Source organism: Mesocricetus auratus, unplaced genomic scaffold (assembly GCF_017639785.1).
Source record: "Mesocricetus auratus isolate SY011 unplaced genomic scaffold, BCM_Maur_2.0 Super-Scaffold_100009, whole genome shotgun sequence".
Lineage (NCBI taxonomy): Eukaryota > Metazoa > Chordata > Mammalia > Rodentia > Cricetidae > Mesocricetus > Mesocricetus auratus.
The window spans coordinates 50,170,973-50,198,427 of record NW_024429193.1 but is presented as its reverse complement, the minus strand read 5'-3'; the positions used below and the strand labels follow the sequence as shown (position 1 = coordinate 50,198,427).

The window sequence follows — 27,455 nt, the reverse complement described above, 5'->3', positions numbered from 1 at the left end:
ATCACCACGGACTTCCAAAGGGAAGGCAACAACCGCACAGGATGCTGCAAGGTTCGTGGACTTGGCAACACCGGGCCAGGAGGGTGTGGACCTGCCAGGCAAGGTCGGTTCGGCGCGGCCAGCGCCCCAGCCCTTTGCTCGCCCCGGGCCGCCCTGGGATGCTGCCTCCCGCGACCCGCGGCTCGCAAACCGCGCAGGCGCCCCTCCACCTCCGACTCCAGAGCCCTCAGGACCGCCAGCGTCGCCCCTCGCCCTCCCCACAACCCCGCGCGCGAGGCCACCGGGCGCCAGCAAGGACGGCGTTCGCCTCAACTAGTCCGCCAGCAGCCATTCAGTTATGTCCAGCCCAGAGCCTCCAGCTCTCGTTGCACTCCTCCTGGGAGAAACGCACCCCACCGTGTCCTCGACATTCCCTCCACTTCCCCAGGCCGGGCCCCCGCAGCCTTACCCCGACCCAACAAGCACAAGCCTAGAAATAGCAACTCCGAGCTCAGCCGATTGAGTGACTGATAGGCGGCAGCGCGTTCACGACACTTTCACGATTGCCGTAAAGCGGTGGCTCAGCCTGGGCTGCTGCGCGTCTCCGAGCGGCTTGGGAGCGCGCCCCGGGGCTCCGCCCTGATTCCTGCCGCGGGCCGGGTCTGCGTCCTAAAGCTGATGGTGGCAAGTCCTGGACAGGAAAGGAAGACCCAGAGGTGGGTGGGGGAGAATGGCTGGCCGCGGGCTGGGCTGTCTAGTGCAGGCTGCATCGGAAGATGGGCTCTAAAGGTTCAGGCGGGAGCGCAGCGCGAGCCCCCATCGCCCCGGGGAGCACGCTCCTCACCTGGCTCCTAGGTGCACATGACCCTTTGCGGGCCAACTCCTCCAGGAGTCGCGATGGATGACAACCAGGCTAAGGTGCCCGCACCCCACTTTTTCTCTCTTTGGAACCTCTACTATCAGCGCACTCCAAGTGTGTTTCGTGCCAAGCTTGATGTCGCTGATATTTTCCTTGTCCCAGGCACAGCGAAGCTCTTCTTCTATAAGACTTGCAGGAAGGGGGGTGTGAGGGGGAGAAATAAAGCAGTGTCCTAAACACTGCTTTTGTTGAAGCAACTAACGAAACCTTTCAGTACCCTTTGTCATCCCTGAGCCCTTATTTCTAGTTGGTGGGGGACTGGGGAAATTCGAAACGGAGATTAGTGGTGACCTTGTGTTTACACGGAGCTCAGTGTACAACCCACGATTGTGTTTCAGGAGTGGTCCCTATCTAAAAGGAAATTTTACTCCTGTGAATCCTAACAGCCGCGCACCTTTGAAAAACACTGAGACAAAATTAAGTTCTCCAGCTTTCCCAGTTTTAACAAATTCTTGTTTCTCTGCCTTGTAATTAGACACTTTAGGATTAACCATTAGAAAATATTACATTTGTCAAGAGGCCATATTAGAATTCAGGAAAATAGTCATTTTTAACGCTTTGCTTGGGCCTAATAATGGTCCTGTGCACCTCTGGAAAGAAGCCTGGGGCCACCTTGGAACACTTGGAACATCCAGAGTTTACATTTCTATTATTCTTTAGCTGTCATCATTTAGTGGCTTTTAAATGTTTGTGAAAAAAAAAAGTAACTGGATTTCTGATTCATGGAACTTCAAAGAAAGCAGAGAAGATGGGTAAGAGATGCAATACAGTTTGTTGAAATTCTGTTGTCTAAAGTTTTCTTATATTGTCAAGTAGTTTTAAAGCTTTCTTTTTTGGGGGGGTTCTGGAAATTGACCTTAAGGCCTCTTATTTGCTATGCAAACACTCTACCCACCTCTTTAAAAGGGTTCCTGACTGTTTTAGCTCTTAAAATGATTAACCATTTTAATTCCAATCTGCTTGGTCCCGAAATTGCTCTCATGCCCTAGCCTTTGGAGGTGAAGGAGCATGGGCCATTAGTACTCTTCCTTACCCATCCTGTGTGCTTATCAGTTGTCTCTGGCAGACGCTACAATATTTTAAACCGTGCCTTGCCTCTAAACCGTCAGTTTAACAGCTAGAATCTTCAAAGCCTAAACAGATACAAATACATCGTACCTAGAAGAAATCCATACACAGCTGTGTATGGGTAGATATAATTGCAAAATTCATAAATCATTATAGTATTTTTAACTTATTTTAAATTGGAATACTGTCTCTCAGAAATTAAGTAATTTACCTGAAATCCAACAACTAGAAAGTCATTCTTGTGGGATTTTAAAAAGAACAGTGTATCTAAGGGTTAGGGAAATTTGTCTGCTGTGCCAGACAGTAAGAAAATTGACTTCCTACAATTAAAACATTTCCTTAACTACAGATGGTGGATCACTGATATTAAAAATTTCAAGCATCAACTGTTTAAAGAAAAACACTTTGTTCACAATGCTACATGCTAGTGTTCAGGCCACAGATACTATTTGTTCACTGGGTTAAAATCATGTGGTTAAAATAATAACATATTTTCTTTGTATATAGATTTCAACATTTGTAAAAGGAGCAAGTTTGTGCAGTTCTGAAGATTGGAATTTTGTGAACTCATAAAATAGGTAATTTATTTTTCACATTGTAAAAAGGAGTAAATACTTACTAACCACTTATAATAGTTCCTAACATCTATTATCTCATTTAGTATTTTAATAAACCTTACTGTAACAGCTGTTCTTTTAGATTGTTTAAAAATAATATTGGGGCTTTGAGATGGCTCAGCATGTAAGAAAATTACCAGCAAGTCTGAGGACCTGAGTTCAATCCCCCAGAAACAAATAGTAGAAGAAGAAAACTGATTCCTGAAATTTATTCTCTGGCCATGTGGCATGTACACCCCTACACACACACACACACACACACACACACACACACACACCACATAAATAATTGTAGTTTAAAGTATTTGGCAATTTTAAAAGCTGTTACTGATTATCCATCACCAGTGTGTAATGGTCTTTCTTTGTTGTCATATTAACTTTTATAATAACTATCTGGCACAGGAACTTTTCCATGATAAGGAAACATCCTGTACTTTTATTGTCTTGTTAGCCACTAGAAGGCTCTGAGCATTTGAATTGTGATGAATACAACATAGGAACTGAAGTTTGAAATTTTATGATATATTAATTTAAATAACTGTGTTCCTTTCTTTTAACTACTGCATGGATGGTGGGTGCAATCTGTGCTGAAAATATTTCCATTTTTTTAAAAGAGAAACTGCCTCAGATGAATTTTGAAGTTTTCCCAATGTCACAGTTTTAAAAAAGTGTTACATAGGGGAATAGGTAATTTGGAAATGCAGATTGAATGATGGAGGGGAAGAAAAGCAGTTCAACCAGAAATGGAGATCGAAACAAGAGTGGCACTATCATAGAGTGGGCAGAAGGACGGAAGAACAGAATAAATGACTTACAGAAATAGAATTACCATTGTTTAGTGATAGCATGTGAGGATTTTCGAGAGAGTTTACTATGCAAGAGTTACTGTGAAGTCTGAGAAAAAAAGATAATGCTGCTTTTTTAAACAGTTACTGGAGTGTAGATGATTTGGTGTCAGTTTTTCATTCATTCAACTAGTATTAAGTGATGACAGGTGAGTTCCTGTGTTTGCAGTTGATGAAGTGAACTCCAACTCTTTCACTTCAGATAACTTTTGAAATGTTCATATTATAGAAGTAAAGAGCTATAGATTGTAAGTCAAATTTTCTCAGGAAGTGCTTACTTCTACGTGCAAAGAGATTGGTAAAGGTTGTATGTAGAAGATAGCATTTCTGCTCTGTGTGTGTGTGTGTGTGTGTGTGTGTGTGTGTGTGTGTTTCTGTATGTGCTGGTGTACATGTATGCATGTGGTTGTTTAGGGTAGATGACAGCCTCGGGTGTCCTATAACTTTTCAAAGATGGAAAGTCTCACTGGCCTGGAATTTGCTGTGTAGCATAGGCTGACTAGTGAGCCCCAGGAACCCTGTCTCTTCCTCCTCAGCATGAGGGTTGCAAGCATGCTGCCACACCTGGCTTTTATTTACTCGGATTTTGGATTAAACTGAACTATCTTTCCAGCCCTCTGCTGCGTTTTGAATATTAAGAAAAATCTAGAGGTAAAAAGCAGTAAAATGGGGAGGAGGTTATCCTACTAGTAGTGGGATGAGCAAAATGTTTGAAGATATCTTTGGCTGAAACACCTAAATTCTGAATAATTTATGCTAGCTTTTTAAATGCAAAACACGTTTTCTATGAAAGAAAATGGAATTTCTCAGCTAGGCATGGTGGCTCATGCCTGTAATCCCAGAACCTGGAGGTTAGGCAGGGGGATTTTAAGTTTGAGGTACCTTAGAAGATAATGTATTCCAGTACAACCAGAACTCAATGATAAAACCTTTTGTTAATCAACCACACTTACCAAAACAAGGAAAGGGAAATCTTCCAGGTCGAAAAAGTCAAGCAAGGAACTGAAGCAAGAGAGATAAACTAGCTGTTACCTTCTTTGAAAGCATTTGGCTTGTAACAGAAAAAAAAAAAAAGGTGAAGGACAAGGAATAGAATTCTACTTCTGCCTGGAACAGGAAGGGAGGATTCATACCTGGATCTCCTGGGGTATCGAATTTCCAGTAATACTGTCATTAGGTAAAATGCAAACATTTCCTCTTGATTACATAACTCATAGCCTTTGAACCGCCTTTTCTCAAATTTAGCCAGGATCTATCTCTACACACAGTCTGTGAATGAAGGGCCAGAAAAATCTCTCCCTCTTGAAAAATACAGATCATTGAAATTTGTCTGTTTTCTTTATGTGTCTAGGTGGAGGAATAAAGATACCATCTGAGAACTGGAAACAGTATAAAGCCTACCATCTTTGAGTCAAGGTTCAAGCTCACAGTCTATATGGTCTGAGAGACTAGCAGCCAAAGAATTAGCATAAAGTTGATCCAGGTTAGTAAGTAGTTCAAGTGTTTAACAAAATCAAATACAGACTCTCCTTGAAATAGTTCATTCAGTCAGTCTGTGTGTGTGTGTGTGTGTGTGTGTGTGTGTGTGTGTGTGTGTTTATGTGTGTGTGTGCTCGTGCACGTGAGTGCGCGTGTTCATGTTCAGGTGTATGGTGGTACACATGTGGCGGTCAGAGAACACCTTATGGGAGTCAGTTCTTTCCTGCTGTCATGTAGTTTCTGGGAATCAAATTCAACATTAAGTTTCTTAGAACTGGTATTTCAAAACTTTTTCCGCTCATAACTCTTTCTCATCAGAGAAATTTTTACATGATGTTGGGTATATAGTTATATGAACTAGGTAAGTAAATCAAACATTGAAAATAACATCACAAAGAAATTTATTTTAAAACAGTTCTTCGGTATACATATAATTTTACCATTTATGAAAGATCACTGCAAATATGAATGATAATATGATGAATGAACTTGTTTAGTTTTACATTAAAAATTTAATCAATCAATAAATATTTGACACTCTAAGGCAGTGTTTCTCAATTTGTAGGCTGTGCCCCCTTTGGGTTACAGGGGTTACCTAAAACAGCATTATGATTCATAACAGTAGCAAAATTACAGTTATATAGTAGCAATGAAAATAGTTTTATGGTTGGGATCGCCACAACATGGGGGACTGTATTAAAGGGTCACAGCATTAGGAACCACTGTTCTGGGGCAAAGTGCATCCTCTGCTTTGCAGAGTGGCTAGATTTTAATTTATCCTATTTGTGCTGCTTTGCATAAATATGTAGTAGAAGTCCATTTAGGACTATTTTATTTGTGAACATTTTTTTTCCTAGTCCCAAGCTGAAATCATTTAATGACATTTTGCTTGTTTTGGCTCAAATCTATAAATCTGAAAATTTTAAAATCAAATATTCCAACACATTTCAATCAAGATATACTAATCAGATGCTACACACTGAGGAATGACAGGAAAATATGAAAGTATTTGTTTTCTATAGCTAAACCATTATGCTTCTTTAAGAACAAAAAACTGTATTTTACACTAAAACCTGATTCAAATTCAGCTTTGAATCTGAGCGAGTACATGGTACAAAATGTACCTTGTATGATCAGAGCAGAGGCTGCACAGAAGTTGTGCATTACAAGCCCAGGAAAACACCCTCAGGTATTTCTGGATCTATTACACTGTTGAATTTGGATTACTGTTTGATAGTTGTATGTTCAGACAACTTCATTACCCATAGCTAGAGTTTAGAATACTTTCAGATGTAAGATCACACAAATACAAGCTCATAGTTTGGAAGTCATAAAACATGTTAGGGGTCTGGGAGGGTAGTTCACTTTGTAAAGCAGCTAGCATGCAGGAAACCCTGGGTTAGATTCCTGGTACTGTATAAACTGGATGTGATGGCACATGCCTATAATTCTGGCATCTAAGCAATAAAGACAAGATGATCATGAGTTCATAAGCCTGCTTAACTACATAGGGAGTTCTTACCCAGTCTAGAATTAAAAAAATAAAGTCATGTATGTTTTTCTATTTTTGGAGTTTTATAGTTAATATAATTTTGTCATTTTATAGGGAGTTCTGTGATCAATTTTGAGTTAATGATTTATAGAATTATAGTGTATCATTTATTATTTCATACACTGGACAAGTTGATCCAGTACCATTTGTGTACATGATAGCCTTTGCTTGATTATATTCCCTTTATTCCTTTGTGAAGTAAAGATTACTTGACTCTGTCTAACAAAGAAAGAGAGAGAGAGTGAAGGAAGGAAGGAAGGGAGGACTGTTTCCAAAAAAAGTATTGGAGACTATATACCATCACATTGCAGGTTTCTAAGAGGTCAAGCTCTAAGAAAAGCACATGTAAGACTTGACAAAACCAACAATTAATAGAATTGAGTTCCTACAGAATTGAGAAGAATTACTGGAAACAGGAATTACAGTTGCATTTAAGAGCTGACTAAGGAAATCAACCATCAGGATTATTCACTCAAAAACCTACTTTAGTAAAAGCACCTATAAAATGTTTGCAAGGAATTGCCAAGAATAAATAGATAAATGAAAATGTTGATAGATCATTAAGGACTGTTAAGAAAGGGAAAAACTCTAGGAGATTATGACAATTTAGACAGGAAATTACTTGAATCAAACTTATACTAATAGCTTTTTGGAGCAAAGGGAAAGCAGCTTACTTAGCAATGTACGTATGCTTATTTTGCAACTCATCATATGATTGAAGCACGAGTTGCAAGTGGCTGAAATTTCATTATTGGGAAAGTCAGTCTGAGACACGGAAGTAGAAGATTGTGGAGCATTATTCAGACTCAAGGAATTTGATTTGGTATTTACAGGAATTACCAAGTTAATGGGAAATACTAGGAACTATTACTCTTAAATTTAAGGCACTTATATTTTAACAATTAAATTTCTAAATATTTAAGTAAATGAAGATATAATTCACATTCTTGGCTTGTTACTACATAACATCTTGGCATGTAGTATGTATTTAAGTGTTTGTTTTTAACCCTTTGTATAGGAACCAGAAATATAATAGTGTCTAAAACAACTGTTTCTTGTTTTCCTAAAACTGAAGTTTAGTGAGGAAGAAAATATGTTGCTGTTCAGTGTGATTGATGTCGGTGTTGGTGAAGTACAGGCTGCTGCTGCAAACAGCAAAGATGAGCTAGAGGTAGACTTGGAAATGTGTAGAGGTTAGAGGAGAGATGACTAGGCAGTTCAGAGCAGCAGCTATTCTTCCAGAGAAGAGGACTTATGTCAGTTCCCACATCCATATAGCTGCTTACAACCACCTAACTGTAACTCCAGCTTCAGTGGATCTAACACCCTCTTCTCACCTCTCAAGGCACCAGGGGCACATACACAGACATATATGCAGACAAAGCACACCTACACATAAGATAATAAAAAAATAAAAATATGTAGAAGAGGTGTAGGAGTGATGGTAGCCTCGGGTAGGCAGAGTGCTCATTTATGGTGTCCCTGCAGGCGCTGAGCCTATGCCTCTGTATAGTTGTATTCTTCTGACTCTTTAGTTCACTGAGCACCTTTTGACCCAGATGGCTCGTTCTTATATCATCTATGGACGTATTACTCACAGGCAGGTCCAGAAAGTAGTTCTTCTCTCTGGGTGGGGAAGTAAAGAAAGATTTCCTGAAATCGTAGAGCAGCTGTTTTTCAGTCATGGGAACTCTGCTGTCATGCAAATACTCCTCCACTTCCCCTTTACCATTTGCAGGCTTCCTACCTATCAACTTCCCAGTGTTCTCCAGACTCCAGTGGAAGCCCTGGTGCTTGGGTGGATTTACTAGCAGCATGCCTTCCTTGTCATCCTGTTCCTGGCTGCAGTACTCCCACTCATTTGTCTGGATAAGGGAAATCCAAACTGTGGTCAGGGATAGCCCTGTGCTGGTCTTGTCACCCTGGTCTTCCTGCATTTTTACATTTTGAAGCCCTACATCTTTTGCTGTCTTCTCTCTATCATCCATAGTCACAAGTCAGACTCTGGACCATATCTTCTTGAGAAACTGATATGGCTTATCTACTATACCCAAAGTCCTGGATTTGAGCCTCAGAACCTCATCAACTAGGCATGCTGTGGTATACACTTGAAATCCCAACAATTAACTTAGCTCTCCTGGAATGCTTAAGACCTTGTTTCAGAGAGAGGCACACTGGCACATATATAGGCAGGCAGACTGAGCCTGATGTGGGAGAGTCACTGACCTCTGGATTTCAAACTTTTAGGTTCAACTTAACTGATTAAAAAAAAGATCTGTTTGGCTCCGAACACCAGATTTCCAGTTTACCATGAGGACCTGGATGAGAGGAATGAGGTCTGGAAAGCATGACCAGGGAAACTATTGCCCACTGTAGCTCAAGAGCGTCTCTCTCCCCATCTAGATGTCTTCTGTGGATTACAGGCATCCTCCACTACTTCTTTTGTTCATCTGATTTGTCTCTTTTAGATTTTGAACTGAAACTACATTGCAGAGTCAGGATTGATTAATGTCAATCTGTGCTTCTAAGGATGGCCAGAGGCTACACTGCCCAACCAGCTCATCAGTATATAAGACATTTGCCAGTCTAGAGATTACAAAGATTTTAGTAGCTTTCTCTTCTCTAAGAAACAGAAGACCACATTCACTAATTTGACCAGTTGTAGATTGAGAATATTAGGGGGTAAAAAACTCAATTGTATTGTAGATGTAAAAATATTTTTATTATCTGAATAATACATTATGACAACTGTCTTGTTGATTTTCATTATTATAATACAGAGGTGACCTAAAATGTATGGGGTGTATGTAGACTATAGGCAAATCCTATGCATTTTGTATGAAGGACTTCAACATTTTTATATTTTGGTATTAGTGAGGTACTGATGATACAAAAGGGTAGCTTTATACCTAACAGCATTACAAGGTCCAGTTAGAAAGTTATTCTAATAATCTGGTCAAAGGTAATAGCTGTTTAGATAGAGTAGAAGCAATGAAGATGGAGAGAGAAGATAGACTGCAAAGAAATAATAGGAGAAGAATCAGGACTGGTACTTAGTTATGTGTGAAATGATAAGGTACAAAGCAAGTTTCTGGCTGTGGCCAGTAGGTGAGTCTTAGTTCTGAAAAATAATGCTGGTAATAGTATGTAAAGGAGGCTTATAGAGTAAGGGTGCAAGTGCAGGGATGCTTGCAGAACAAGAGAACAAGTTTTGTGGAGTGGGTGACTAACGAGTAGAAAAACTTATCCATCACTGTTTCTCATTTGTATTTTCTGCTGTAGACAGCCTGTTTGAAATGTGGTGGTTTCAGCAAGGCCTCTGTTTCCTGCCATCAGCACTTGTAATTTGGACATTTGCTACCTTCATATTCTCATACATCACTGCAGTAACACTCCACCATGTTGACCCTGCATTGCCTTATATCAGGTCAGTGAAATATATTGGTCTTTTAGAAGTAATCCCTACCCTCAGAACTGGGGTGGCAACACAGGTCCAGGTAAGTGTCCCGCCACCAAGCTACTTTACCAGACCATGGAGAATCTTTATGACTACTTAATTAGCAGTTTATAATGAATGTGGCTTTTCAATTTTCATTTGAAAATTCAAGTTTTCATGTTGCCATTATAGCAAAGGAAACATAAACTAGAACTTGCATTTGATTCTCTACATGTAATGGAGAAATATAGAAACAATGGGATAAGTCAGTTAATAGATTCTAATCTCTTAGTGACTTGTCTTCTAAATAAGTGCTTAAGCTTGCCTCAGAAACTAGGAATAGAATTACTTTTCTCTTAAAGTTAATAAATGTTGCAAACAATAGTAACATTAAGAAAATATAATAGTACTGGCAAATATTTATTGATTTATTGTGTGACAAGGTGATATTCTAAGTACTCTTCATGCCTTAAGTAATTGAATCCTTACGTCATCCATATGAGGTAGAGAAATTTATCCTCATTTAAGAAGAGAGGCTCTGTAGTCATCCTCTGTTGCTATAATATTTATCTGAAGTAACCAACTTAAGGAGAAAAGGTTTGCTTTGTCTCACAGTTGTAGAGCTTTCAATGGGTCCTATTGCTCTGAGCCTGGGGCAGGGCAAATGTCATGGCAATAATATACAGGGAACAAACGCACTCACCTCATGACCTGAAAGCAAAAGCAAGAAGGAGGACAGAGCTTTGTAATTCCCTTTAAGTATGCATACCCAGTGACCTAAAGACCTCTTAATGGGCCTCACATCTTAAAGGGCCCACTAACTACCCATAATGCTTCCCTGTAGACTATACCTTGACCATGATCAATAACTATATCACAGAAATAAGGTCCTGGAAAAGTATGTAATTTGCTCAATGATATACAACTCATTCAGTGAATGAATCGTGGTTTGTACCTTTCAGTTTTACTCTAGGGACTGTGTTCTTACTTTTCATGACCTACTGACTAGATATTTCTGAAAAATAGTTATCAATAGTTATATTTTTGAAATTTCAAAACTACTAACAGTTTAATTATGGGTGTTGCATGCACTGTGTTCATAACCACTTTTAAATTTTATTCTTATGAGTGTTTATCAGGCAATATGTATGTGTGGCATACATGCTTGGTGCCAGCCAGATGAGTGCATCCAAGCCCTTGGAACTGGAGTTACAGAGGGTTGTAAGCCATGTGAGTGCTGGAAATGGAACCCAGGTGCTTTGTAAGAGCTGTAAGTGCTGTTACCTGCTGAGTCACCTTTCTAGCCCTCCTTGTCCCACCTTTTTAAAGTACAGAAGCAGCAAGTAATTATTGCAACAAACTTTTAACAGGATGATGTTGCTTATACACAGGGAGTCACTAGGGTTGACCTGGCCATTAAGAATTCTTGCTGTTGCAGAGGACCCACGTTTGATTCCCTGGGCCCACATAGAGTGGCTCCAAACTACCTGTAACTCCAGTTTCAGGGGACTTGATACATTCTTCTAGCCCACACAGATGCACACACATAAACATAAATTCAAAATAAAAATTTAAAAAAATAAAGTAAATGGGCTGAGCTCCAAGAGTCTACTTGAAGAGAGGAAGGAGCAATAACATGAGCAAAGGTGTCAAGACCAGTTTGAGAAACCCACAGAAGCAGCTGACTTGAGCTAGTGGGAGCTCACTGACTCTGGACTGACAGCAGGGGAACTTGTGCAGGACCAAGCTAGGCCCTCTGAACGTGGCTGACAGTTGTGTGACTTGGGCAGTCTGTGGGGCCACTGGCAATGGGATTATGATTTGTCCCTAGTGCTTGAACTGGCTTTTTGGAACCCATTCTCTTAGGAGGGATACCTTGATCAGCCTAGATATAGCGGGGAGGGCCTTGGTCCTGCCTCAAAGTGATGTGCCCAAGTTCATTAACTCCCATGGGAAGCCTTGAACTCTCTGAGGAGTGGATAGGGCATGGGGTGGGGAGAAAAAGGGAGTAGCAGGAGGAGGGAAGGGAGTGGGAACTGGGATTGGTATGTAAAGTGAGAAAAGATTGTATTTAAAATTAAAAAATAATAATAAAAAATATAGTGAAAGTCCCTTCTTCATGCCTGAAGTTCCCGCCTCCTAAATTGATAGGTAGTTTGGTAGCTTTCCATCCAGAGTTTGTTTTGTCATCTGCGTTTTTAAAGAGTTCTTTCTCTCTTTACTTCTTTCCCTTTTTCTTATTGTTAGTATTTTTTTACTCCATAATTTTCATTTTTAAAAATAATAAGATGAGATTGATGGGATTAACATAGTAAAAATGGCAATCTTGCCAAAAGCAATGCAATCCCCATCAAAACACCAGCACAATTTTTCACAGACCTTGAAAGAGTAATACTCAACTTTATATGGAAAAACAAAAGACCCAGAATAGCCAAAACAACCCTGTACAATTAAGAAATTTCCGGAGGCATCACCATCCCTGACTTCAAGCTATACTATAGAGCTGTAGTCCTGAAAACAGGTTCGTATTGGCACAAAAATAGATAGGTAGGCCAATGGAAGAATTGAACACCCTGATATTAGCCCATACATGTATGAACATCTGAACTTCGACAAGCTAAAAATATACAATGGAAAAAAGGACATCTTCAACAAATGGTGCTGGCATAGCTGGATGCTAGCATGTATAAGACTACAGATAGACCCATGCCTATCACCATGCACAAAACTTAAGTCCAAATGGATCAAAGACCTCAACATAAATCCTGCCACGCTGAAACTCTTAGAAGAGAAAGTGGGAGGTACCCTTGAACGAATTGGTACAGGAGACCGCTTCCTGAACGTGACACCAGTAGTATAGACACTGAGATCAACAATTGACAAATGGGACCTCCTGAAACTGAGAAGCTTCTGTAAGGCAAAGGACACAGTCAAAAAGACAAAAAGGCAGCCCACAGAATGGGAAAAGATATTCACTAACCCCACATCTGATAGAGTACTGATCTCTAAAACTTAGAAAGAACTCAAGAAGCAAGTCTCCAAAACCCCAAAGGATCCAGTTAAAAAGTGGGGCACAGAACTAAATAGAGAATTCTCAATAGAGGAGTTTAAAATGACTGAGAGACACTTGAGAAAGTGTTCAACATCCTTAGCCATCAGGACAAACTCTGAGATACCATCTCACTCCTGTCAAAATGGCTAAAATCAAAAACACCAATGACAATGTATGCTGGAGAGGATGTGGAGAGAGGGGAACACTCTTCCACTGCTGGTGGGAGTGCAAACTTACACAACCACTTTGGAAATCAGTATGGAGATTCCTCAGAAAAATGGGACTCAGTCTACCACAACATCCAGCAATTTCACTCTTAGGCATATATCCAAAAGATGCACATTCATACAATAAGGATATCTGTTTGACTATGTTCATAGCAGCATTATTTGTAATAGCCGGAACCTGGAAGCAGCCTAGATGCCCATCAACTGAATAGTGGATAGAGAAAATATGGTACATTTACACAATGGAGTACTACTTAGCAGAGAAAAACAATGGAATCTTGAAATTTGCTGGCAAATGGATGGCACTAGAAGAAACCATCCTGAGTGAGGTAACCCAGTCACAAAAAGACAACATGGTATGTACTCACTCATATATGGATTTTAGATATGAATCAAGAGAGTGTCAGCATACAATCCTGGACACATGGGGAGGGTCTAGGCCCTGCCCCAGATCCTATGACAGACTTTCGAGATTCCCCCAACAAGGGCCTTGCCCTCCTTGGAGAGTGGAGTGGGGATTGGGGAAGGGGTTGCAGGAGGGTTAAGCGGGGGGAGGGGGAGAAGGGGAGGGAGAGTGAGCTAAGATTGACATGTGAAGCAAACTTGTTTCTAATTTAAATTAAAAAATAAGATGTTAACATCCCCCCTTGGCTTTTAGAAATAATGTGATGCTAAAGACCCCATTGCGTATTTCTCTATGTGGTATTGTTGGATAGACAACAAGATAAAAAGATTTTGACTTTGACACTGCCAGGCATGTTTATGCATTTCACAAAGAGAATATTAGAAAGATAGTTAGGAATAATTTCTAAGATACTAAAGTTTATTAATAAAAACATTCTCATAAGAAAAGGTGAATTAAATAGGGAGAAAGGAAGAGTTAAAGGAATTACATAGGGTTAGAGGTGGTGAAAACACCATCACTAAGTACAACTCAGCAGGCCCTAGTGTTTTCATCTAAATGATTCCACCTGAAGTATAGCTGAAGCCTTTGAAACATCATCTTAGAGACAGTGAATCAATTGCTTTTTTTTTACCTTTGTCTAAATAGTATTTTTATGCTGTGTTAGTTGCAATTGTTTCATTTCTTCATTTATGTCTGATAATTAACCTTATTAACACAGAAAACAGCAAATTTTTAAAAAATGAAACCAGAAGGTTCAGTTGAACCACTAAAACAGTTGAGTTTTTATGCGTTGGCAAATAGGTGTGCTTCAGAAGGTTACCATATGGCTGTGGTTTCTGTAATGGAGATAACACACAAAGGTCATACCCAAATTGGGTACACTTAGAGATGTTTATAAAACCCACATTTTTTTATGATTTCAAATGTTCATTTCTAGTAAATATTTGACAGTCTCCCTTGTGTTAGACAAACACATAGCCCAAGCAGACAGGCAAATTCCTTGTAACTCTGCAAGAAGATGCATATTTAAGATTGATGAAGGTCTGTCAACATTTTCTATTTCCCCTTCTGAAAACTTGTCTTATTACATTCAGTGCCTTCTGTAACTTAGGAGCTAATGAGTATCTTTTGAGTGTTTCAGTTCTCTGTTGTTCTCGTTTCCAAATTCCCTGGACATGCCCTCTCCCCTGCCCCATCTCTTTCTGCTTTTATTTTTCTGATAATAAGCTCTGTATTACCCTGAGCTCTTTCTCTAATGCTAAAATATAGTACCTATTCTCCACTTAGACTCATTTATTTGATCTGCATGATATATAACTAAGTTAATCTAAATATTCTGCAAAAGGATTTCCTTTTGGTTTGTAGATGCTACAAACAGTTACAGTCCCAAAGGCCATAAACAAATGCAAAATTCACTTCAAAGGTTTGTAAGTAGTATGCTTCAGATGGTGGGCCAGCCATTGGCTGTACAGCAAAGAAACAGTCAGTTCAGGAAAGAGGAGCACACACAGTGGGAGACAGTCTTTGCAAATCATGCATATGATAGAAGATTAATATCCAAAATATGCAAAGAACTAAAAAAGTAAAGAGCCAAGAAAATGATCCAATTAAAAATAGACTATAGATATGAACAGAATTCAAAGAAATAAAAATTGCTAAGAAATATCTTAAAAAGTACTTACCATGCTTAGAAATTAGAGAATGCAAATTAAAACTCCTTTGAGATGTCTAAAATCAATTGACAACAAATGCTAGCAATGGTGTGGGGAAAGGAGAACCCTCACTTGCTGTTAATAGGACTGCACACTGATGGAGCCACCCTGGAAATCAATGTATAGAATTCTTACAAAACTAAAAATAAATCTTCCGTATGACCCAGCTGTACCACTCCTTGGCCTATTGCTCTAAGGATTTGACATCTTGCTTCACAGATACTTGCTCAGTTATATTCAGTAACAGTCAGTCCACAGCACATGGAAGCAACCTAAATGTCCTTCAACTGATGAATGGACAATGAAAACATAGTACAAATATACTATAAAATACTATTAAGCTGTAATGAAAATTAAATTATGAAATGTTCAGGTAAATGGATCCAGCTAGAAAAGGCTTATCGCGTTAGGTAATCCTGACTCAGAAAAAAAGGAAAAATGCTGCACATTCTCTCTCATCTGCAGTTCCTAACTCCAAATCTTCATATGTGAGTGAACTCAAGAGCAAGATACGGGTCGTGTGAAGCAGGAAAGGGGAAAAACACTGTAGATGTTTGAAAAAAGCCATATGGAATCATACTATTTTATGTTTATCTGAACTTACATGTGTGTGTGTGTGTGTGTGTGTGTGTGTGTACCAATATATAGTTTAAATGAAAATTTGCCACTTGAAGTGATAGAATTCTCCCTGCAACAGCCATACACTACCTAACAAAACTCAAGTGCTAGGCATGAAAACCTTCCTTTTGTGTTGTTAGTTAGGGCAGTCCAAACAACTCCCCAAAGAGTACAGATTATTGCCATTGCTCTTGATTGCTTCACAGAATGTGAAGGTAAGCTCCTATTGCTGAAGACCCATGTGCTTTAGACATAGGACTCAGAATTTAAGTTGAATCTGATCTGGAAGCGTCCTCCCAGAAGACTAGCTTTCTTAGTACTACAGTGTGCCATGCAAGCTGCAAAAGGAGACGAGCAATCAATAGTCCTACCCAGTTATGATACCTACAAACTACAGCAATGACCAGCAAGACAAAGACATCCCTAAAGATGCAATAATGGCACTTGTATTAGGGCAATAACCAATAATTGTATAATCTGTAATAATTTACTTACAGACTAACAACCTTGTCTTTTTTATCTTTATAGTAGTTTTAGGGAAAGGAAAGGCAGTAACACTTATTGTATGTCTCCACTTTGCTGTACAGTTTACATGAATTATCTCACATTGTATTCATTCTTGTATGACCCAGCAAAGCTAGGAATGAATGGTTTCATTTAGCAGATGAAAAAATAGTGTTAAGGAGATAAAAGAATGTATCGAAAGATTTATACTTTTTAAATGGTTTGTTTTCTATCTGGGTCTGTGTAGTAGTCTACAGTGCCTTAGAGGATAGGATTTTATAAAGAACTGTTGAAATGCAGTGTGGTAAGTATTTTGAAGATCCTGGATACAGTGTTATCAGTCATAGTCTGCTAGAGGACTGGTCCAAGTTAAAAGTAAGAAGATGCTCAAAATAGGTCATGACTATGAGTTCCATGAGGGTAGAGGTTTCATCAAACTTACTATCCTCTCTACTACTGTCCCAGAAGTGATCACTGGTGGTTTGAATGAAAAGCCCCCATAGGCACTATTAGGAGGTGTGGCCTTCTTGGAGGAAGTGTGTCACTAGGGTTGGGCTTTGGGGTTTCAGAAGCTCAAGCCAGGCCGATCATCACTCTCTCTTCCTGCTCCCTGCTGATCCAGATGTAAAACTCTTGGCTCCTTCTCCAACATCATGTCTGCCTGCATGCTGCCATGCTTCCCACCATGATTGATGATAATGAACTGAACCTCTGAACTTGTATGCCAGCCTAATTAAATATTTTTCTTTATAAGAGTTGTGGTCATTGTGTCTCTTCACAGTAGTGAAAACCCTAACTATAAGACAATAACTGATAATTGGTGTTTGATAAGTATTTTCAATGATCAGTTGATAAACAAGTGTTAGTTGAAGTACAGGCAATCAACAACAGGTACAAAGAGACAAGAGCTATGAAAGGGTCAGTGCTATTTACAGAATATTCCAGTGAGGCTGATACATTGATATTTTATGTGCCTAATTTTGGATAAGTGCAGAATGTATGTTTAACATATTAAGGATAATTGGTTTCTGTTGGTTTCTGTTATATGGTAGTGAAAAGATAGGAAATGATAGAAAAAGGGCAGGCAGGTATTTATAAACTCAAGTTATGGTCTTCTTACAAATATATGAGTTGAGTTCAGTGTCTTTTAAATGATAAAGGGTTTTTTTAAACAGCCCTTGTTATGTATGGTAGTCTACTTAGTGTAAGAACCCCACATACTTTCTCTTTGTCTTTCAGTGATACTGGTACAGTACCTCCAGAAAGATGCCTCTTTGGAGTAATGCTAAATATCGCTGCAGTTTTAGGTGAGTAATGGAAGTGGGAGTGGTTTTAAGTATAGTCAAACTACTGTTTTCTTCTTTCAAAATTGTATCACTGCTTATTTTCTAGTTATACTTGAGAATGTGTTACTTCTAAATTGTGGATTGTAGTTATGTTCTTTAAAAAACAGAAAGAAAATTCATTATATAGTGGTAAGCATTACTGCCTGCTGTAATATATCAAACTATAAAAATACACTTTGAAGAAATAATTTGTGTTGTTATTTGATGTCTTAGCTAAGCAGAGGTTTCAGACACAATGAAACATCCCTTGGGGCCTTAGGTAGATTTCTTAAACAACCAGTGTGAAATCAAGTACAGTAGGTAAAACTGACACTACTAAATTCTTTCCTGAAGAACAGTTTAAAAGTTTGAGGGATGGAATTATGTTTTTACTTTTGGTTAGTATATATTGAATATAGTAAGTTATATTCAAGCCCTTTTTGCAAACCAGATTTTTATTAATTTAATAAAATGTTTTATCATCAAATATGGTCATTTAAAGTAATTTCATGTGTCAATTCAATAAATATTATTTGCTTGCATGAGAAAAGAAAATAGAACTGGCCAGATGGCTCAGGAGATTGAGGTACTTGGCCTGATGACCTTGAGTTTGATCCCCAGATCCTACCTTGGAGAGGAAAGAACAAGCTACCAAAGAGTGTCTAATGACTCTCTCTCTCTCTCTCTCTCTCTCTCTCTCTCTCTCTCTCTCTCTCTCTCTCTCTCTCTCTCACTCACACACACACACACACACACACAAAACAAACAAATGTAAAATACCATTGAAAAAATAGAAGTTAAAGTAATTTATAAAAATATATTATCTCTTTATATCTACGAAGCATGTATCTGTCATGCTTATTATACTCCAGTGTTGTTTGGCAATAACTCTCCACTAGAAAGTTTGATTTGGCCCTTTCTTGAAATGTGAACATATAAAGCAGGCTCTGTTTTCTTGTGAAATTGACTGCTGTGCTGCATGAGCCCACTTGTGGAAACCTGAAATAAAACAGTACAAGAATGAGGAGGAAGCTTTTGATTGTTTTACCTATGCACATCCCATCTGGATTCTACTTTTGACTTTGATGCTGATCCTAAAAATATTATGGATTTAATATAATAAGAATATCATGAGATTTTTTTCAGAACACATCAAATTTATTTTCTAAGTTTTATACTAAGTAGTTGTAGACATGAGGCACAGGAAAGGGGAAAGGCAAATGGCTTGCTCAGACACACAGAGGTTCAAGTAGTTCTATGGTGTAGCTGTAAAAGTTCTTTAATATGTACTGCTGTTTTTATGTTCTCCTTTCCTATTTATGTTCAAAGGACACTCTGTGGTTCTAGATAGAGCTCACCTTTGTGTGCAAACTCTTCGCTGGCATTTCATTCCCCTGGTTACTCATTACTTCGCTGTTTTTTCAAATTCTTTCTTCCCAGGTATTGCTACCATGTATGTTCGTTACAAACAAGTTCATGCACTGAGTCCTGAAGAGAGCCTAATCATCAAATTCAACAAAGCTGGCCTTGTACTTGGGATACTGAGTTGTTTAGGACTTTCTCTTGTGGCAAATTTTCAGGTTCGTTTTTTAACCAAGAAGGGTGTTTTCCAGAAATTCTTGGATGTCTGTGGTAAAAGAAAAACGGAGCTGTTCAATCACATGCTGCTCCTGCCTCTTCACCTAAGAAAATTAAGCTGTGTTTGACCATTATAAAAACAGCTGCTTTAACTATTAGAGTAATCCATATTCAATGATCTGAACAAACGTTAAGTTCTTAGAACTGTTTGTCAGTACAGTCAGGACAGACTTCATCATTCTTAGTTGGAGGTTACCTCAAAATCAGACAGAACTGGTAGACATTGTAAGTGACACATTGGAGGTCTAAAATTGGTGTTTTGTTTTCTGCATTCATTCCAAATTCATGTAATCATACCAGTCCTCTGGGCTTTATCATTTTGAATCAGATCATTTGGTTATACCTCCTCCTTCACCTTTGGATATCTTGAACATTCTGACTCTTACTCATAGCTTCCTTTCTGGCCCCTTTGTCCACAGATGCTAGTGTCTCTCAAATATCCATGTGCTCCTCTTCTTCCCATGTAAGGTTTTGCCACTTAAAGTGGTGAATATTATCACCTACGTTTTATCCCTCCTTTATGATTTGAGGTAGAGGGTCCTTGGAGGTAAGTTTAGGACTGGAGTGAATGGGATAATGACTTACTGATTTCACTCTTAAATATTTCTTAAGTGCTCTGCTTCTCATAGTTTTTATTTCTCCTTCCTTTCCTGCCAATTCTTTTGAAGGAATTGTTCATCTGTATTCACTCTTACTTTCCCTTACTCAATTCTCCATTTAAAAAAAGGTTCTCTGTTGCCTTCCTTAAAACTCTGGATAATATACATTAAGAAAAAATAATTTAATAAACTCAGATATTTAACCTGATCAAAGGTCCTCTCTAATCTGGTTCTCTAGCCTCATTTTTGTATCACTATATTCCTAACATTGCCACTGTATATGATGCCTGCCCACTTTTTTGTTGTTCCTTAAATAAAGCAGGTTTCTTTAACCCCCCCTTAATAAGTACTTGAGCATGCTACAAGTCTCAGTCCTAAGTAGATCCAGACCTCAGTGTAGCCCTCACTTTCCTAGAAAGTCTTTTTGCTGGGTCCTACTGCAATGTGTTCTGAGTTTTCTTTTTGTACTCTCTAGTCTTGGAAAGCTCATCCTTTCTAGTTCTTACTGGGGTCTAATTATTTTTTATTAGTAGTTTTCATTTTCCTATTCATATTTTAGTATATTTCTCATTAATTGTAAGCGCAGTTTGCTCACCACTATGACTCCAGCACCCAGCACACTACTTAGTTCATGCAAGTGCTCATTATTTAGGAACATTTTGAGAAACACTGAAGGTACTTAAAAGGTTGGAGAAAAGATGTCTTATCATGTGGTGGCTTGTATTAAAGGGGAAGCCTGATAATTATTAGAATGTGGTATTTTAAATATAATTTAATATAAGTTGAATGCCTTTGAACAGTAAATATGTAAAATCCAACAAGATGAGTAATGGGTGGCAAGGGTCCTTGGTGTTCACTTAGAAAAATGTTTCCCTTCTAGATTTATCCTTCAGGAGGTTTGGAATCGGGTAATAAGCAGGGAGATATGAAGACTTGTCATATGAAAATACCATGGATTGGATAACTTCAAAAAGAAACTTAATCTCATAAAGTCAAGGTATTAGTAGGGCTGGTTCTCTTCCATGCTCTACTATACAGCCACTGGTCCAGACCTTCTACATCTCATTCCGATAGTTGTCAGTAACCTTAAGCTCTTTTCTTTTGTTTCCCTAGTTTCTAAAATTATGAAACTAAATAGTAAGTTGTAGGTTTGTTTTTTAATAGTTTATTTACACAAATGATTAAAGCTGATAACTACTCATGTATTGAACTTTTCAAAATTAAAATTAATTTTCTTTTCATACAATACATTCTAATCACAATTTCCCTTCCTATTTCCTCTCAGATCCTCCCCACCTCTCCACCCATCCAACTGTCTAACTCCACACCTTCTTTCTGTTTGTAGAAAGCAAACAGGCAAAAGAAAACAATAACAAAAACAAATGAACTGGAATAAAACAAACAGAAAAACTAGGAGAAACACACACACACACACATACATACATACACAAAGCCATTTAAACATGCAAAAACCATTTAAACACAAAAGTGAGAACCATGATATATAAGCAAAAGACCAGTAATGTTAAAAAAAAAGTGCATTATAAGACAAAAAATTTCCAAAATCCCATTGAGTTTGTTTTGTGTTGGTCATCTACTCCTGAGCATGGAGCCTGCTCTTAAGTGTACTTTGTATACCTAACAGAGACTCCATTGGAGAAGATTAATTTTTCTTTTGTGAGCAGTTATTAATTTAGATAGCTTAATGGTTAAGGATGGGGTACATATCTACTTCCTCTCTCAGTGTGGAACCCCATTTAGCTTGGATCTGTGCAAGGCCTGTGTATGTTGCCAGTCTCCGTGAATTCATATGTGTGTCAGTCCTATTGTATCTGGAAAGCACTGGTTCCTGGGTATCTTCTATCCCCTCTGGGTCTTTGTACTCTTTCTGTCTCCTCCTCTGCAATGCTTCCTGATCCTTGAAGGAAGGGGTTTGATGAAGACATTATATTTAGGACTTAGTGTTCCAAGGTCTCTTACTCTCTGCATATTGTCCAATTGTGGGTCTCAGTATTCCTGCAGGAGGAAGCTTCTCTAATTATAGCTGAGTGAGACATTGACCTAAGACTATAACAAAATGTCATTAAGAGTCATTTTATTGCTATGTCTCTTTAGTGGAACAGTAGTATTTGGTTTTCCCCTAGACCCATGACCTGTCTAATTTCAGGTTCATGGCCACCCAAACAGTGTCAGCTATGGGTTCCATCTAGTGAGGTGGGCTTTAAGTCCAATCAGCTAGTCATTGGTTACTCCTACAACTTTTGTGCCACTATTGAACCAGTGTATCTTTCAGGCCGGTCACCATTGTAGAATAAAGGGTTTGCAGCTGGGCTGGTGTTTATGTCTCTCCTTCGATGGCATGCAGCATAGCATCCAGTACCATGAACACTAATCAGTAAGTGTGAAGGCTCTAGTTAGGCAACATCATGGCTTCTCCATGTTCAGTGAGACTGTAGACGTTGTCTTTAGCAATAAGACCTTACCATCAGTTTGCGGAGAGCAATCAATTGCTTTGGCAATAGTTGAGTTGTTTAGGGGTTCTCATTGGGCCCCTTAAGCCAACAACTCAATTAGATATAACCTATTCATGGCACTGAAGGTTTCACTTGATCACAAGAGATCTTCTTGGGGTTTTGTCTCCCCCTGTTATTTGGTGATTCTATTTAGATTTCTTTCATTTTATGTATATATTTTAAGAAGCTTCTACTGTAGTAGGTTTCTATAAGACCCCCTCAAGTGGCTATTAGTGTTAGCTGTCCCTGCTTACCTTCCTTTCTTCTGTTTCCATTTAATTTTATACACCTCCATTTCGATTTTTAATACAGCAAGTGCTTTCCCTCCATTCTTTAGTTTTTGCCTTTAATTCAATGATTTTGTTAAGGAATTATGTAATGGCATTGGTTGGGCTATGTCTATATTTAGCTTTACCAGATAAAAAATCCAAGTCTTCAAGCAAGTAACCCACTCTCTCATTAAGAAAAGAAGCTGCTGCCTTTGAGAAATCAAACTCTCTGATTTCTGTGCATTAAGAATCACCTGTAGCAATCAACTGAGGGATAGCAAATCAACTGCATTTGTGGATTATGTAGCTGATATAAGAAAGGAAACTGAACCCTGCCCTTCCTTTGTTTTCTTAGTCATTATGCTCTTTCTGCACCAAGTATTGAATTTGCCTTTTCTACCAAAGGACGTACAAATACCACTAATTTAAAAAAACAACAACAATGATTCAACAAAAATTTGCTTTAAAAGTTTGATTATAAAAATTTAATATTTCTGGTTGTTACTTTTAAACAGATGGAACACATGATGATAGAAATTGAATTAAGTAAATAAGGGAAAGACACTGTAACTTATAATAATCCCTGTTGGAATAATCAATACAAACTAATAGTAATCCCTGTGGCATAATCAATAACAAATTAGTGACCTGAAGGCCTTAAATTACATTTAAATTTAAATTCTCTTCCCCTGGTGTCCTTAGCTCTCTGCTCTTGCCTTTTTCTATTATTATTACCATTTTGTACTTTACTATAGAATATCCTTATTTCTGAAGTTTATTATTTACTTTTGTGTACCTTCACTGAAACATGTACTGTGAGGGCTGAGTGTGTTTCATTCATTTGCATATTAATAACTTTAAAAAATATTTGACACCTAATAGGACCCAATAAAAATGTTAAATAAGTAAAAAAATAACCAAAAATCATGGATGCTTGTTATCATTGTAATTGTTGATAAATGAAGTTATCTGGTTTCACTATAATCTTCCAGTGCTTTGGGGAAGTGATTTTGGAATCCACAGAGCTTGTCCATGCAGCAAATGTCCTATTGAATTATGTGGTTTGTGCCTTTAAATGATAATTGTTGGTGTGTTTGAGTTTCTCTCGTTGACTGACTTCTTTTTTCTGCTTCTCAGAAATCAACACTATTTGTTGCACATGTATTTGGAGCTGTGCTTGCCTTTAGTATGGGTTCATTATACATGTTTGTTCAGACCATCATTTCCTACCAAATGCAACCTAAAATTCACAGCAAACAAGTCTTCTGGGTCAGACTGCTGTTGGTTATCTGGTGTGGAGTAAGTGCACTTAGCAGTATCCTTTGTTGTAAAGTGTGGTTTATTATGCAAAGAGAATAGAAGAATAAAACAAGTGAGTAAAATAGGTACAATGTAAGTACCAGTTTGTTAATTTTAATATTTTTTATTAAACAAATGAATATTTAATTATTTCACGTGTAAGGGTGTTTTACCTACATGTATGCATGTGTACCGTGTGCATACCTAGTAACTGCCAGTATCAGAAGAGGGTGTCAGATACCATGGAAATGAGTTTATGGATGATTGTTAAATACCATGTGGGTTTTGGGAATTGAATCTTGGTCCTCTGTGAAAGCAACATGTTCTTTTAACTGCTGAGGCATTACTCCAACACCGCCCACTCCCTACCCATCCACCTCCCTTTAAAGTCACTCTAGGCTAATGAAAGTTATACATTTGTACATGAAATTCAGACTGAAATCAAGTGGTTGTGCCAGGAACAAAAATAATGTTTAGCATAGTCATACTTAAGAGAAATCAGAATTTCATTACAGAAAATTATTCGGTGGAAATTTATGGTAGAGCTGCTACTTTTTGATCAAAGAGGAAAGGGCATAATAATGTTAACTATTCCTGGGGGCCCTCTGGATAGATCTTTAGTTTTAATACTGCCATATGACATTAATTCTTTAAAGAAATAGAATTGGACCATAGCAACAAATGGGTAAGCTAGCCTTTAAAGTGATTTATTGTTGTTGTTAGGATTTACAAGTTTAAACCCTCAAGTCTCTGAGCTTCTTCCTTGACTTTTTTATAGTGCTGACTTGCTCATCAATTTTGTACAGTAGTGATTTTGGTGCTGATGTAGTACAGAAACTACACTGGAACCCTGAGGATAAAGTAAGAGCTTAAAGTCTATCAAAAGTGTGTGTGTGTGTGTGTGTGTGTGTGTGTGTGTGTGTGTATGATTTTTTGAGGATTTATTTTCATTTTAAATTTATCTTTATTTGTATGTATCTGTACATCATATATGCATGGATGCCTGTACAGGCCAGAAGAGGGCATTGGATCCCTTGAGGCTATATTTACATGCAAATATGAATTGCCCAACATTGCACCTTGGAACCAAATTTGGTTCCTCTGAAAGAGCTGCAAGCACTCTTAACCACTGAGCTATCTCTCCAACCCTGTTTCAAATATGTTGTAAGTTAGTGTACAGACTCTAAAACTAGACCTTATGAAAGCTTATAGTGAGTATTCTTGAACTTTTCCTAGTGTCATTTTATGACTTTTATGGAGATTTATACATATATATGCACAGAGAGAGAGAGAGAGAGAGAGAGAGATGTGTGTGTGTGTGTGTGTGTGTGTGTGTGTGTGTGTGTGTGTGTGTGTGTGTGTGTGTGTGTGTGTGTGGCTTGCTAATGTGGCTGTGCTCCTGTGCTATCTGGCCACCAAGCTTCAATAGTCTGCCCGGTTCCACTTCGCAATTCTAGGGTCAGAAGCATGCACCATTACACTGTTTTTTTTTTTTGCTGAGGTTCTGGGGAGAGAGTGAAGGTCCTCGTGTTTGCACAGCAAGCACTACCAACTGAGCATCTCCCCATGCTCCCTCCGTATATACTTTTTAAAGATTTACAGGGATGGGGACCAAACAAAGGGTCTTGTACAAGCTAGGCACAACTTGTTTTGTTGTGTTTTTTGTGGGGGAGGGGTATATTTTTAATTTCACTCTGTGGTCTGGATGACCTTAAATTTGTGATCTTCACTCAGCCTCCTAAGTATAAGGATTATGCGTGTTGATTTATGATTCTTATGTCTCAGAGAAAGAAGTAACTCCTTGATTGTATAGTGGAGAGTCTCTTTTGTCTTGGTTATTTAGTGGAAATTATATTTAATCTAATGAAACTCAGACATCTAGTATGGTTTAGGAGGTGTATTCCTCAAAGCTACTGCAATTCTCAAAACATTCAAAACTCAAAGGTTGATTTTTCAGAAGGAAGAGATTGAGCTATAAGAATTTCATGTTGCTTAGTTTGAGAAATACTTTAGAGTATTTGAATAAAGCTTCACAAAACTATCCTGTTTTTGTCTTTGACTCAAGGGTTATGTGCTTCACATAGTCACTACTGCTGCAGAATGGTCTATGTCATTTTCCTTCTTTGGATTTTTCCTGACTTACATTCGTGATTTTCAGGTAAGAAAATAGTTTGAATTTCATTCAGTAAAGTTTCATGTGGAATACAAGATTATTTCATTGACTAATTCCCTGTCCTTGAAAATTAGCAGTTTAATATCTGTCACCAGAGACAGTGATACAAGAAGAGGAACTTCTGGTGAAATTATTTCTGGGTTTGAGGAAGTAGTGTATTAAAAGTAAATTTCAGCCTTGATAATGGAATTGCAGAGCATAACAAGAAAATCTCCAATAGACTTCTGTAATCTGTGTGCATTCACATAGATTCAGCCCTGCCGTATAAGTTTACAAAAAACTACAAAAGAAAACCAGGAAACTTACTGAGGCAAGAAGGTGATTTTCCAATTCCACTTGGTGCTCAGGATGATGCCTGTGGCAGTGATTTCCTGTTCCCCTTTAGATCCATTTTTATCTCTGACTGCGTAAGGGAGACTATGGAGCATAATGAAGAGATTGTCTCTCATAAGGACCAAACTTCTCTATATAATTTTCTTTTCTGTTCCAGAAAATTACTTTACGGGTGGAAGCCAATTTACATGGATTAACTCTCTATGACACTGCTCCTTGCCCTGTAACCAATGAAAGAACACCACTGCTTTCCAGAGACTTTTGATGAAGGAAAAAAACTACTTCTGTGATAATTAATGATTCTCAGGGATTTGAGAAAGATGTACAAAAAGTTGCTCATGATACTCTGAAAATTTGAATCAGTTAATCAAGGCTGACAGTGACATTAATGAAAGATGATAATCAGGAGAATTGTAATAAGCCATCTGGTAAGTTTCTTAAAGATGCCATTAAGAAGATTAGAAATATTTATGCCTAGACTTTTTTTATCTCAGAAAATAAAACCAAAGGATAATACCATTGTAATGTTTGCTATTTTATCGAAGAAAAACAGACTAAAGAACACCAAGTTGTCTGTATCACTGGCCTTAAATATTCTGCAAGTCATTTTAAAAGCATCTTTGTTAGAAACACTTTTATGAGAGACATTTTCCATTACCCATAATAATCAACATTGGTCAGCATATCATGTAGAATCAGGGTTTAACGTTGAAGTTTTACCTTATTAAGACATTTCTTATAGTGCTTAAACTTGTGTCGTCATCATCGTTGTTTGTAATAACCCCCAAGCTCCCACCCCTCAAATCCCCCACCCCATAAATAGAACCTGGCCTGAGTTCTCTGATGGCTTAAATTTTGCACACACAAATAAAGTCAGTGGGTATTTATTTGA

The 27,455-nt window shown here is 38.2% G+C and overlaps 2 protein-coding genes across 10 annotated transcripts in view; one reads left to right on the top strand and one right to left on the bottom strand.

Annotated features, from left to right (window-relative positions):
• The window catches only part of Cept1 (choline/ethanolamine phosphotransferase 1), a 39,991-nt gene extending 39,414 nt beyond the window's left edge, over positions 1-577 (bottom strand). The window contains exon 1 of one of the 2 annotated variants that reach the window (XM_013118107.3): positions 449-577. The gene's annotated coding sequence lies outside the window, so the exon portion shown is untranslated. The remainder of the gene's footprint in view (positions 1-448) is intronic. The other variant, XM_005076589.4, reaches the window with a different exon arrangement.
• On the top strand, positions 564-27,455 carry Dram2 (DNA damage regulated autophagy modulator 2). 8 transcript variants are annotated; one of them, XM_021230968.2, is made up of 11 exons: positions 607-695; positions 1,635-1,650; positions 2,474-2,544; positions 4,780-4,911; positions 9,742-9,886; positions 17,654-17,721; positions 19,180-19,319; positions 23,896-24,073; positions 24,836-24,918; positions 26,123-26,215; positions 26,721-27,455. In XM_021230968.2, the coding sequence occupies exons 5-11, from the start codon at positions 9,756-9,758 to the stop codon at positions 26,826-26,828; spliced, it is 801 nt and encodes a 266-aa protein (XP_021086627.2). In that variant the 5' UTR covers positions 607-695; positions 1,635-1,650; positions 2,474-2,544; positions 4,780-4,911; positions 9,742-9,755; the 3' UTR covers positions 26,829-27,455. The 8 variants fall into 8 exon arrangements, with proteins under 8 accessions (XP_012973597.2, XP_005076647.2, XP_021086627.2 ...); XM_040752089.1 differs by having other exon boundaries at positions 615-695; positions 1,559-1,650; XM_013118143.3 differs by lacking the exon at positions 1,635-1,650 and having other exon boundaries at positions 564-695.